The 14,005-nt window shown below is 43.6% G+C and overlaps 1 protein-coding gene across 8 annotated transcripts in view; it reads left to right on the top strand.

Annotated features, from left to right (window-relative positions):
- Nucleotides 1–14,005, top strand: part of LOC141212712 (uncharacterized) — a 159,338-nt gene that overhangs the window by 133,421 nt on the left and 11,912 nt on the right. For 7 of the 8 annotated variants that reach the window (XM_073665013.1, XM_073665019.1, XM_073665014.1 and 4 more), the window contains 4 exons: nt 1,885–2,047; nt 5,789–5,916; nt 6,009–6,200; nt 6,281–6,404. In XM_073665013.1, the coding sequence (XP_073521114.1) occupies nt 1,885–2,047; nt 5,789–5,916; nt 6,009–6,200; nt 6,281–6,404 (607 nt within the window). The remainder of the gene's footprint in view (nt 1–1,884; nt 2,048–5,788; nt 5,917–6,008; nt 6,201–6,280; nt 6,405–14,005) is intronic. The other variant, XM_073665017.1, reaches the window with a different exon arrangement.

The raw sequence follows: 14,005 nt of genomic DNA, 5'->3' as shown, positions 1-14,005 counted from the left end.
CAGTCCACAGGACCTTCTTCCAAAAAGAAATTGGCTTCTCCAAATGTGCTTTTGCATACCTCAGCTGACTCTGTTTGTGGCGTGCTTGCAGAAACGGCTTCTTTCCCATCACTCTCCCATACAGCTTCTCCTTGTGCAAAGTGCGTTGTATAGTTGACCGATGCACAGTGACATAATCTGCAGCAAGTTGATGCTGCAGCTGTCTGGAGGTGGTCTGAGGATTGTCCTTGACTGATCTCACCATTCTTCTTCTCTGCCTTTCTGATGTTTTTCTTGGCCTGCCACTTCTGGCCTTAACAAGAACTGTCCCTGTGTTCTTCCATTTCCTTACTATGTTCCTCACAGTGGAAACTGACAGGTTAAATCTCTGAGACTGCTTTTTGTATCCTTCCCCTGAACAACTATGTTGAATAATCTTTGTTTTCAGATCATTTGACAGTCGTTTTGAGGAGCCCATGATGCCACTCTTCAGAGGAGATTCAAACAGGAAAACAACTTGCAAGTGGCAACTTTAAGTAGCTTTTCTCATGATTGCATGCACCTGGCTATGAAGTTCAAAGCTCAATGAGGTTACAAAACCAAAAAAAGTGCTTTAGTAAGTCAGTAAAAAGTAGGTAGGAGTATTTAAAACAAGAAAATGATAAGGGTGCCCATACTTATGCACCTGTCATATTTTGTTTGAATGCAGATTGCACATTTTCTGTTAGTACAATAAACCTCATTTCAAGGCAGAAACATTACTGTGTCCAACAGTTATTACATATATCAAACTGAAATAGCTGTTGCAAAAACACCGATTTTTATAAAACATTAAGCTTAAGATTAATAGGGGTGCCCAAACTTTTTAATATAACTATATATGCGGTGGATTCACATGTACCGACAACAAAAGTGCGGTATTAGAACACCGCATTTTGGAAGCAACAAAAATACATTGTGTCCAAAGCATGTCTAAGTGCTGATCGGGGAGACGTAGTGGATAATGAAACAGTTGTGAGATGTTAATTATGGCAAGGGAAAATGTTTGCCTATTGGCACCTTCCCAGGCTAAAAATAACAGCTCACAGACCTTTTCATGACCAAACTTAATTAAAGTAAAAAGCGTTTAATAAGCCCAGACACAGTGTAAACACTTTATGTGAAATACAACATACCCATTTTTAATCATTTAAATTAACCAATATTCTCACCCCAGTTCTATGGTAATCCAAGGGTTTAAGCAATGTCCCACCAAATAACTTAATTTTGCTCCAAAAAGCATTCATTGATGTACAAAAACTCTTTAAAAAAAAAGTGTCAAAAACGCATGAAAATCCACATGCTTTTTCTCTGCCAGGGAGAGGCAAAAGTGCTCAGGAAACTTCTGCTTCAAATCTGCATTGTGCGCACATAGCCATAGCCATATACTACATGTGATGATACACGATTTAACCTGATGCGTATTTATTTATACTTGTTTTGACAGTTTGTCATCCTTTTTGTTGTTTTTGCATAGTGCATGTTTGACAAGGTTCTTATAGAACGAAACATCACATTTATATTCACAGAACTGGATTGTCTGTACCACAGTAAATTCAAGATTTTCTTTGATTTTGGAGCTATTTTTCCTCTGCCTTGTCCACAATCAAAGAAGCAACCACAACGGACCCCTGGTCTGTCTGGTGCCTATCAAGCCCCCCAAGTCTAATAACTTCACATATAGCACTTATGATCATCCTATGGGTGGCTGTTTTACTAAACTTAAGTCTGCTCCTATGTAGAGAGTTGCTGTAAAAATTCAACCCGCTTTGCAAATTAGGTTTGTTAGTGTAATTTTGTGTGAATTTGGAGAAACCATTTGCTAAACTGATTATGTGTCTTGTAAATTTGTATCGTATATATCAGGTTCCTATTAGATGTCAGGATGTCGCTGTCTATTTCTCCATGGAGGAGTGGGAGTATTTAGAAGGACACAAGGATCTGTACAAAGACGTCCTGATGGGGAATAACGAGTCCCTTACGACTCCAAGTGAGTCTTTTACTGATTACAAAGAGGACTTCTCTGAAGGTCAGCAAGAAATGTCCATCACAAATCTGAGATAAAGTTACCAGTGACTTTATAACAAAGGTTCTTATTCTTGGATTAGTGAACATGTATGGCTGAAAAATAATATTTTTACATTTACTGAAGTGATGCTTACATAGCTAGTTTTAAGTCTAGTATAAACAGAAACAGGAAGAGGGGGAATAAGAAAAACCCAATTAAGTGCATATAATATACCCATAAAATTAAATGTGTTATTGAAAAAGGTTCCAAGTACAGGCAACATAAATAATCAAAGCAAGGTGCTACAAAATTTGCATGGGTATACACTGAAGTGGGACCCAAACAAAGATGGGCAAAATGCACGTTGGAGCAGCAGGGACACGTGGATACCAGCAATAATATATATAAGCTCTTTAATGATTTTTACATGCTTTATTCTATGAGCAACCAGGGCTGTGGAGTCAGAATCTGTGTCCATTTTGGTGGAGTCTATATAAAATGGACCAACTCCAACTCCTAAAATACATAATAAATTGGGTACAGTAGTTCAAAGCAGTTTGTGGGGAATATTTTTTCATAAGAATTTGGGAAAGTTATGAAATGTCCTATAAATATCTGTCCTATTCCTCATCTAAGGGTTTAGACTGTTAGCTGAGATGAATCTGTGCTACAGTAAATGTATCACTTAAACATGAGCCATGTATGAGGGAGTCGGAGTTGTGCAGTCGGAGTTGGTGTCATGGAAATTGAGGAGTCGGAGGTTTGGCTTACCGACTCTACAGCCCTGTGGGCAACAAGGCAATTCACATGAGATACAGGTGCTTCTCACAAAATTAGAATATCATCAAAAAGTTAATTTATTTCAGTTCTTCAATACAAAAAGTGAAACTCATTACAAGCAGGGTGATCCATTTCAAGTGTTTATTTCTGTTAATGTTGATGATTATGGCTTACAGCCAATGAAAACACAAGTCATTATCTCAGTAAATTAGAATACTTTATAATAACAGCTTGAAAAATTATTTTAAAATGCAAAATGTTGGCCTACTGAAATGTCTGTTCAGTAAATGCACTCAATACTTGGTTGGGGCTCCTTTTGCATCAATTACTGCATCAATGCGGCGTGGCATGGGGGCGATCAGCCTGTGGCACTGCTGAGGTGTTATGGAAGCCCAGGTTGCTTTGATAGCAGCCTTCAGCTCGTCTGCATTGTTGGATCTGGTGTCTCTCATCTTCCTCTTGACAATATCCCATAGATTCTCATGGAGTTACGGTCAGGTGAGTTTGCTGGCCAATCAAGCACAGTGATACTGTTGCTTTTAAACCAGGTATTGGTAATTTTGGCAGTGTGGACAGGTGCCAAGTCCTGCTGGAGAATGACATTTCCATCTCCAAAAAGCTTGTCGGCAGAGGGAAGCATGAAGTGCTCTAAAATTTCTTGGTAGACTTCTGCGCTGACTTTGGTCTTGATAAAACAGAGTGGACCTACACCAGCAGATGACATGGCTCCCCAAACCATCACTGATTGTGGAAACTTCACACTAAACCTCAAGCAGCTTGGATTGTGGCCTCTCCACTCTTCCTCCAAACTCAAGGACCTTGATTTCCAAATGAAATGTATAATTTTCTTTCATCTGAAAACAACACCTTGGACCACTGAGCAACATTCCAGGTGGTTTTCTCCTTGGCCCAGGTAAGACTCTTCTGGCGTTGTCTATTGGTCATGAGTGGCTTGACACAAGGAATGCGACACTTATAGCCCATGTCCTGGATACGTCTGTGTGTGGTGGCTCCTGAAGCAGTGACTCTAGCGGACTGGACTCCTTGTGAATCTCCCCCAAATTTTTGAATGGCCTTTTCTTAACAATCCTTTCAAGGCTGCGGTTCTCCCGGTTGTTTGTGCACTTTTTTCTACCACACTTTCCTTCCACTCAACTTTCCATTAATATGCTAGGATACAGCACTCTGTGAACAGCCAGCTTCTTTAGCAATGACCTTTTTTGGTTACCCTCCTTGTGGAGTGTGTCAATCACTGCCTTCTGGATATCTTGTCAAGTCAGCAGTCTTCCCCATGATTGTGGAGCCTACTGAAACAGACTAAGGGACCTTTTTAAATGCGTAGGAAGCCTGTGTAGGTGTTTTTTGTTAATTATTCTAATTTACTGAGATAATGACTTTTGCGATTTCATTAGCTGTAAGCTATAATCATCAACAGAAATAAACACTTGAAATCACTTTGTCTGTAATGACTCTATATAATATGAGTTTCACGTTTTGTATTAAAGAACTGAAATAAATTAACTTTTTGATGATATTCTAATTTTGTGAGAAGCACCTGTAACTGACTTGGTACATTTTACTTAATGACCTTAATTCTACCCTATAACGTATCTTATTACGACCTTTTATAACCCGCTGGATTGATTTCAATGTGTACCCATGCAATTTTTGAAGCACCTTGCTTTGATTATTTAGGTTGCCTGTATTTGGAACCTTTCTTATGATATGTATACTTTTTCAATAAAACATTTGATTCTATGGGCATAATATACTGTTTCAGGGTATGTGCACACGATGCAGAAATGCTCAGGATTTTTTCCTGAGCGTTTCTGCATCTCTCTGGCAGGAAAAAACGCATGCGGATTGTACATGCGGTTTCCTGCCAGGGACATGCGGAAATGAAGCGTTCTTCACTTTCATTTCCGCATGCGGGTTGTCAAGCGCTTCCCAAGCAATTTTAGCGTCACTTGGAAAGTGCTGGTCAACTTTACACTATATAAATCCATGCAAACGGCATGGATTTATATAGTGTGTGAATGTCAAAAAATAAATATATACTTTACCCTCTGATGGCCCCCGGTGTCCGGCTTCGCTCGGTCCCGGCTGCCGGCAGTGAAGACTTTAGGACCTTCCGACGTCAGTGTCACGTGACCCGTCACATGACTCTGACGTCAGCGAAGGTCCTTCTTCATTCAACCCCGAAGTGCCGGGAACCAAGCAGGAGCGCTGCGCGGGCCGTCAGAAGGTGAGAATATATATATTTTTTATTGTATTCTTTTTTTTTTAATGGTACCTGGGTTTGGATGAGAGTCCTCTCCTCCACACCCGAGTACCATCCGCACATTAGACCGCATGAAAAGCGCATCAACATATACAGTGATGCGGATTCAATGCAGTCTAATGCAAGTCAATGGCGCCAAAAAAGCAGCGTTTCCGCAAAATTAATTGACATGCTGCGGATTTTTGACCGCAGCGTTTACGCTGCGGAAAAATCCGCATCATGGGCACAGCACATGCGGATTTCAATTGGGGAACATTGCTGCCCTTCTACGCAACTGCAAAAACGCCGCGGAAACGCATTAAATACACATCGTGTGAACTCAGCCTTATTTGGGCTTTTCTTATCTCCCTTCTTTCTTTTTGTGTTGTTTATACTATTTTGTTTATACAATTATTATCATTATTATTAGAGTATTGTGCACTATTAAAGTTTTAAATTATTATTATTATTAGTTTTTATGCTATTAGAGTATTGTATACTATTAGAGTTTTATACTACTACTATTATTATTAGAGTTTTGTGTACTATTATTAGTTTTATACTACTATTATTATTAGTGTTTTGTATACTTTTATTAGTTATTAGAGCTTTGCCCTAGTCACTGTTTCAGTGTATATGAGTTGAGGACTTAACTCTTTGTTTCAATTGACGTCTCCTAGTAGACTTCCATTGACATGATCTGAATGTATTTGTTCTTTCAGTACAGACTTTCTCAACATTGATGTCTCCTTATAGTTGTCTTTACAAGACCATATTAGCCAATTCTCCAAATAATATCAAGACTATATTAAATCTCTGCTTGGAAATTATCTACTTGCTGACTGGAGAGGTGAGAAACTCTGAATTATATAGTATTGGATCCACATGGTGATTTGACCGGAAAAGAAAGTGATTCTGGGAATGTATTTTTCTCTTACACAGGATTATGCAGTAGTGCAGAGGGTATCTGGCGAGTGTGTGTCTTCGATCAGTCGACCCTATGTACCTGATGGATCCACTAAAACCCATAATGTTCTCACAGAGCCTCTTGTTCATTTACTGGCACATGACAGAATCCGTAAGCAAAGAATCCTAGACCTCACCAACAAGATCATTCATCTGCTGACTGGAGAGGTGAGCGCTGCCATGAATACTGGACCCTTGCATAGTGACACCATGAAGTGTAGATAGTAATGCATTATTGTGTGTGTCAGCTGCCTTCTAGGTGTCAGGATGTCACTGTCTATTTCTCCATGGAGGAGTGGGAGTATTTAGAAGAACACAAGGATCACTACAAGGATGTTGTGATGGAGAATCCCCTGATCTTCACGTCCCTGGGTAAGAGAAGATCACTTATAATGCATAGAGCAGTTTTTTGGGTTAACTTTGTAATTAGCTTTCAAGGTAAATTCCTTAGAGAGCTATTCCAGGCCTCTTTTTATCCAAGGACAAATGACATCAAACACATGCAATAGTAGCCACAGATCTGTAAGTCATGAGTAGAGATGAGCGTTGTTCTACTCGAACTGTTCGCCAATCTCAAATTCGAGCTGTTTTGGGCGGTGTTCGAGCCGGTCGGCGAACACGAACAATTTGAGAAAAATTCGGCTGTTCGAGGTTATGTTCGATAACTGTTCGTGCACCAAAATCATAACTGGATTTTTTCTCAGTAATGATGAAAATTAATGTTAATACGCAGTTTGAGTGTTCAGCGGGGTGGGGGGAGGGGCAGGGGATGGATCTCTGCAGGAACAATGAAGATCTCCATTTTTTTTTCTCTTTCCCGCATTTGCAGTGGGGAGGTGCAATCTGTCAGCCTATCAGCAGCGCACACACGGAGCGAAGTGCTTTTTTTCACACAAGCAAGGGCATGTGTGATTGGCAGTGTATGTCACATGTCCTTACCCTATAAGACCAAGCCATTTTCCCCGTCGCCACCATTTTCTCACTGCTGCAGCTGCGTGTTAGACGGCACCGCTGTTGCTGTGTGCGCTATACCTTGTTAATTTCAAGCCAATTTTCGCACAAATCTACAGATAGCTTGGGAGTAGGGAATAGTTGTGATTGCAGTCCTTTTAAGGACTAGGTTACAGCATTTCCTACGACTTTTATCAGGCAGGTCTGTGCTCTTAAATAGATAGGTTGTGGGAGTAAAGACTAATTGTAATTGGAGTCCTTTTCAGGACTAGGTTACATCAGTTCCTATCAGTTTTTGCCAGGCAGGTCTGTGCCAGTGCTGTGCAAGTTTTTTTCACAGCATTTGGCTGAATCTAGCAAAGCTAATCCTTTTTGGCCTATTGCAGAGTGTGTTAGTCAGTGGAGTAGCCTATCTGTGTTGCAAGATATACCACCTGTGTATAGAATACCAATTTTTTTACTGCACCTAGTGAAGTAAAATCTTTTGGGCATAGCATCATTCTATTAATCCATCTATACTGACCTCCATCAGGTTGCAAACTGAATATAATTTTTTTCTGCATCTAGCTCTGAAAAAATATTTGGGCTTCTAGCAGTGTGTGGGACTTGGTCTATTAGTCCATCTATACTGACCTCCATCAGGTTGCAAATTAAAAATAATTTTTTTCTTCATTTAGCTCTGAAAAAATATTTGGGCTTCTAGCAGTGTGTGGGACTTGTTCTATTAGTCCTTCTATACTGACCTCCAGCAGGTTGCAAATTGAATATAATTTTTTTCTGCATCTAGCTCTGAAAAAATATTTGGGCTTCTAGCGATGTGTGGGACTTGGTCTATTAGTCCATCTATACTGACCTCCATCAGGTTGCAAATTAAAAATATTTTTTTTCTGCATCTAACCCAGCCAATAGTTTTGGCCTAATACCACAGTTTGGCCACTCAGCTCTGCTCGGTTACCATCCATTGTTTTTTTGTGCAAACAACTCCAGAGTTGTGAATTAGTTAACCACCAAAATGAGTGGAAAAAGGCCTGCTGCTGGTGGAAAGGGGAATAGGCGTGTTGGGAAGGGGAAAAAAGGTTGTGTCCGTGGGGTAGGTGCAGAAGAAAGACCATCTTCCAGCCAAACTAAAATGTCTACTTCTTTTAGCGGACAATGTGATAAGATCCCTTTCTTACGGCCACGCCAATCGCTACAAATTCCAGATGAGGCACAAAAACAGCAGGTGCTTCAACGGATATCAAGTGCTCCTTTAAGTGGGCTCTCCTCCACATCAACTTCAACATCACAAATACTCCAGTCCTCAAAGGTGTCACCCAAATCGCACTTGCTTCCTCACAGCTCCCAAATCTCCAGCTGCCCGTCTGAGTATGAGGTAGAACAGATGGTTGAGTCTGCAGAGCTGTTTACTCATACTATAGCCTGGGAATCAGAGGTCGACTCCAGCGCTTCTGTGAATCCAGACGAGGAAATGATCTGCACTGATGCCCAGAATCTTTATGAGTCGGATCCAGGACCAGACGCAGAAGGTTCTGACCATAATGTAGACCCTCATTCCCAAACTGTAACTCCTGTTGGTGGAGACAATGAGGAAGACGATGATAAGACTCAAATACCTGATTGGAGCGACAACTTTAGTTTTTTGTCAGGGCAGGAACAGGTTGGCTCTGAGGACGACGGGTGTGATAACGCACAGGGTGATGATGATGAGGTCGGAGATCCCACTTACTGTCAACCCACAGTCAGCCAAGAGAGGAGGTCAGCAGAGGAGGTGGAGGAAGATGCTAGTGACGACGAGGTCAGGTTGCGCCTTCCTGGACAGAGACGTAGTACTGGAAGCACGTCAACAACTGCATCCTCAAACACAACTCTGCCTCTCACCACAAGTCGTGGTGGCTCTTCAGGTCGCATGGGTGCTAAGCCTTGCATAGCCTGGGCATTTTTTCAGATTGATAAAGATGACCCAACTCGTGTTATCTGTAACATTTGTCAGCAAAAGCTAAGTAGAGGCCAAAAAATACATAGTTTGAGTACTTCATGCATGAACCGGCACATGGACATGAAGCATAAGTTGCAGTGGGAAGCTCAGTGTGCTACAATGCGGCCTAGCCGGCCGGGCCAACCGCCGTCTGCCATATCTTGTGCATCCGCGGCCTCTTCATCCTCTGTGACTGGGGGGACAGCAGTCACACCTGTTTTGGGGCGCAGACCTGCCACCTCTTTACCCGCAACAGCCAGCGTGATTGGCAGGTCATCATTTTCTTTGGAGGTGGTAACACCAGCTGGTCTTGAGCGCTGTCCGACATCGATAGCACCACCTTTGGATCAAGGCAACCTAACATGTCCGCCTGCATTTTCCTCACAGACCGGCAGTTTGCCGGGGACACCCTTATCAACCCCGTCTAAGCACAATAGCCAGCCCTCGGTCCCTCAGATGTGGACAAGTAAAAGACCATTTCCTCCTAGCCATGAGAAAGCTAAGAGGTTGAATTTCACCATCTGCAAGCTCTTGGCTACAGAAATGCTGCCTTTCCGCCTGGTGGACACAGAGGATTTTCGAGACCTTATGTCCGTCGCAGTGCCCCAGTACCAGATGCCCAGTCGGCACTACTTCTCAAAGAAAGGTGTGCCTGCGCTCCACCAGCATGTCGCACACAACATCACCGCTTCTTTGAGAAACTCTGTGTGTGACAGGGTGCATTTCACCACAGACACTTGGACGAGTAGGCATGGACAGGGGCGTTACATGTCGCTGACTGGGCACTGGGTAACTATGGTGACAGCAGGACAAGGGGCTGCTGTCCAAGTCTTGCCGTCCCCACGAGTTGTGCGTCAATCCTCTTTATGTCAAAGTTCCTCCACTGCTTCTGCCTCCTCAACCTCCTCTCGGTCTTCCACCTGCACCCAAAGCCTGTCTGGTCATGCCACAAGCTTTCTAACTGCGCAGAAGGGATCCTGCACACCTCCTTACTATGCTGGCAGTAGGGCTCAACGTCATCAGGCGGTTTTTACATTGAAATGTCTGGGAAATGTGAGTCACACAGCTGAGGAGTTGTGGTCAGCTCTGGAGAACCAATTTCATGAATGGTTGTCTCCACTGGACCTGAAACCAGGGAAGGCCGTGTGCGACAATGCTGCAAACCTGGGTGCGGCCCTTCGCCGGGGCAATGTCACACACGTGCCTTGTATGGCTCACGTGTTGAACCTGGTTGTCCAGCAATTTTTAGCCCACTATCCCAGACTAGATGGCCTTCTGCAGAGGGCACGGTCGCTGTGTGCTCACTTCCGCCGTTCGCATCCCGCAGCTCAGCGACTTACATCTCTACAGAAGTCGTTGGGCCTGCCACTTCACCGGCTAAAATGCGATGTGCCTACCCGGTGGAATTCAACTCTGCACATGTTGCAGCGACTGTGGCAGCACCGACAAGCCCTGGTGCAATACGTTCTGACGTATAGCCTGGGCCAACGAGATTCAGAGGTGGGGCAAATCACGCTGGAGGAGTGGTCTCAGATCAGGGACCTATGCACCCTTCTGCACAGTTTTGAAATGGCGACGAAGATGTTTAGTGCTAACGATGCCATTATCAGCATGACTATTCCGGTGATTTACATGCTGGAGCACATGTTAAACAGAATTTGGAGTCAGGTGGTGGCACAAGAGGAGGTGGAGGAAGTAGAGGAGGAGGAGTTGTATGCGGAAGGGCTAACATCTGCAAGGTCCAGACGGTCGGCAGCACCAAGGCGGCAGGCATGTGAGGGTGGGGTAGATGATTTTACCAGGGCACATGGTAGCAGCCAAACTAGTGAGGAAGGTGCAGGAGCCCAGGAAGAAGTGGAGGACGAACTGATGGAAGACTCATCAGATGAGGGAGACCTTGATCACATTTCTGTTGTGCGAGGTTGGGGGGAGAGGACAGAGGAAGGAAGCATGATTGTTACCTCGCCACCAACACAACAGGGACTTGGTGCTCCTGGATGCGCAACACACATGAGTGCCTTCTTGCTGCACTACCTGCAACATGACCCTCGAATTGTGAGAATTAGAAATAATCCTGACTACTGGGTTGCCACACTGTTAGATCCCCGGTACAAAAGTAAATTTGCAGAAATTATTCCTGCCATAGAAAGGGATGCACGCATGCAGGAGTATCAGCAGAGACTGTTGCAGAATCTTACATGTGCTTTTCCACAAAATACCAGTGGTGCACGTAGTGAATCTCACAGTTCCAACTTGCCAACCGTGGGACCGTCAAGTGTTCAGCACTCAAACCGTAACAGAACCACAGTATCTGCTGGTAACATCAATTTTGCGGAATCATTTCACCACTTTTTTAGCCCATCCTTTGCAAGGCCACAGGAGACAAGAAGTCTGACACATAGTCAACGCCTAGAGACGATGGTACAGGAGTATCTCCAAGTAAACATTGAAGCCACGACTGTGTCACTGGACCCTTGCTCTTTTTGGGCTTCCAATCTGGATAAATGGCCGGAGCTAGCCACTTACGCCTTGGAGATCTTGTCATGCCCCGCAGCCAGCGTTCTGTCTGAACGTGTGTTCAGCGCTGCTGGTGGTGTGCTGACAGATAAGCGCACGCGGCTCTCCACTGATAATGTAGACAGACTCACGTTCATAAAGATGAACAAATCATGGATCCGAAACGACTTTTCTACCCCTGTGTCATCCTGGGGAGAGTAAAAGCTTGATGATTGGTTAAAATCACCCTACCAACCGTTTTAAGCTTTCAAATTACTAATCATGTTTATCTGTATCTTGACTGGAAAATAATTTGGGCTTTGTAGCAGTGTGCAGCACTGATCCTATTAGGCCATCTATAATAAGCTTCACCAGATTTAAAATTAAAAATAATTTTTAGCTGCATCTAGCCCGGAAAATAATTTTGGGGCCCCGAGATGCGCAAGACACATAAGTGCCTTCTTGCTGCACTACCTGCAGCATGACCCTCATATTGTCAGAATTCGAAGTAATCATGACTACTGGGTTGCCACACTCTTAGATCCCCCAAACTTTTCGATCAATCTTCTCATTTTAATAAAGACCAAAAAAATGGTCATTTTTGAAATTATAAGCATTAGCAGGTTGTTAGAAACTGAAATCAAACAGTTTTCAACTCAAAACTTTATTCTAGGTGATGTTACATTTTCACATAGGACCCCTTGTTCGAAAGGAGCTTCTGAACTCTCTCGTCCATTGAATTTGTCAGGTTTTGGATGGTTTCTGCTTCAATTGTTTTGCATGAGGACAGAATACCCTCCCAGAGCTGTTGCTTAGATGTGAACTGCCTCCCGCCATCATAGACACTCCTTTTAATGATGCTCCAAAGGTTCTGAATGGGGTAGAGGTCAGGGGAGCATGGGGGTCACACCATAAGTTTGTCCCCTTTTATGCCCATATCAGCCAGAGATGCAGATGTTTTATGTGCAGCATGAGATGGTGCATTATCATGCAGAAAAATGATCTTGCTGTGAAATACACGGTTCTTCTTCTTGAACCATGGCAGGAAGTGCTGTTTGAGAAAATCCACATACATTATGGAGTTCATCTTTAGCGCCTTCAGGGATCCTAAAGGGGCCGACAATCTCTCTCCCCATGATTCCAGCCCAAAACATTACTCCACCTCCTCCTTGTTGGCACTGTAGCCGTGTTTGCGTGGGGTGTCCATCAACCAGCCATCCTCCACTCCATTCATCTGGACCATCGAGCGCTGCACGGCACTCATCCGTGAGCAAAACAGTTTTGAAATCAGTCTTCATGTAATGTTTGGCCCACTGGAGCCGTTTCTGCTTGTGTGAAGTGGATAGAGGAGGTCGACAGGATGGCGTATGCACAGCTGCAAACCTCTGAAGGACCCTGCATCTTGTTGTTCGGGGGACGTTGGAGGCACAAGCAGCTTCAAAAACTTGTCTGCTGCTATGACAAGGCTTTTTTGCCGCTGCTCTTTCAACCTGACGTAATTGCCTATAGGAAAGAGTCCTCAATTTGCCCTTATCAGCACGCACACGTGTGTACTGTGAATCAGCTACATACTTCTTGATTGCCAAGACACTTCATCCTGATCATCGCACAATGTTGATTGTAGTCATGCCTTGACCTAAACACTCCACAATTTGTTGCTTCTCAGCAGCCGACACATCCTTTTTCTTTCCCCTTTTGGCAGAAAATGTAGGCTGCTTAATAATGTGAGAGAGCCTTCTTAAGTAGTCTTGCCTTTCATTGGACACACCTGCCAAACTAATTAGCACAGGTGTCTGCAATTGCTTACAGTGATATAAAGAGCCCTGACACACATCACCATCAATGAGTTTAACTGACAAACAAACAAATTCTTCCCTTATCACTCCTAAACACTTTTTGCATAATAATTTGGAACGCGGTGTACATGTGCTTTTCCACAAAACACCAGTGGTTCACGTAGTGAATCTTACAGTTCTAACTTGCCAACCGTGGTCTGTATGGAATTGTTCAATAAAGGGCCCAAAATTAAGATCACATAGATGGGAGAGGTCTCTATGAATAGGAATTCCTAAGTATTTGATACCCTGTGAGGGCCAGGCAAAGGGAAAGTTGGACTGGATGGAATCCTATATGGATTTAGGGAGGGAGACATCGAGGGCCTCAGACTTCGCTGCATTGATTTTAAAATTTTACCATGTAACAAAGTGATCTATTTCAGCCATAACAGCAGGGATGGATATATGTGATTGAGTGATATATACTAGGACATCATCAGCAAATAGAGAGCACTTGTACTCGGTGCCTCCCACCTCAATCCACCTAATATTGGGGTTATGGCGAATTGATGAGAGCAGGTGCTCCGTCACTAGGATGTATAAGAGAGGGGACAGAGGACATCCCTGCCTTGTCCCATTGGTGATTGTGAAAGGTGATGAAAATGTTCTGACGCACCCCCTGGGCCTTGGGACACCCGGAGCCGGACCCTTTTTGGTGGATGCTGGTGGTTGTAGTCTTCGTGGCGGCGATCCGGTTCCGTGGCTCAGGGCGGTCA

The sequence above is a fragment of the Phyllobates terribilis genome, unplaced genomic scaffold (genome assembly GCF_046119375.1).
Source record: "Phyllobates terribilis strain yellow unplaced genomic scaffold, ASM4611937v1 Scaffold_182__1_contigs__length_3807330, whole genome shotgun sequence".
Lineage (NCBI taxonomy): Eukaryota > Metazoa > Chordata > Amphibia > Anura > Dendrobatidae > Phyllobates > Phyllobates terribilis.
This window is presented reverse-complemented; position numbering and strand designations above follow the sequence as displayed.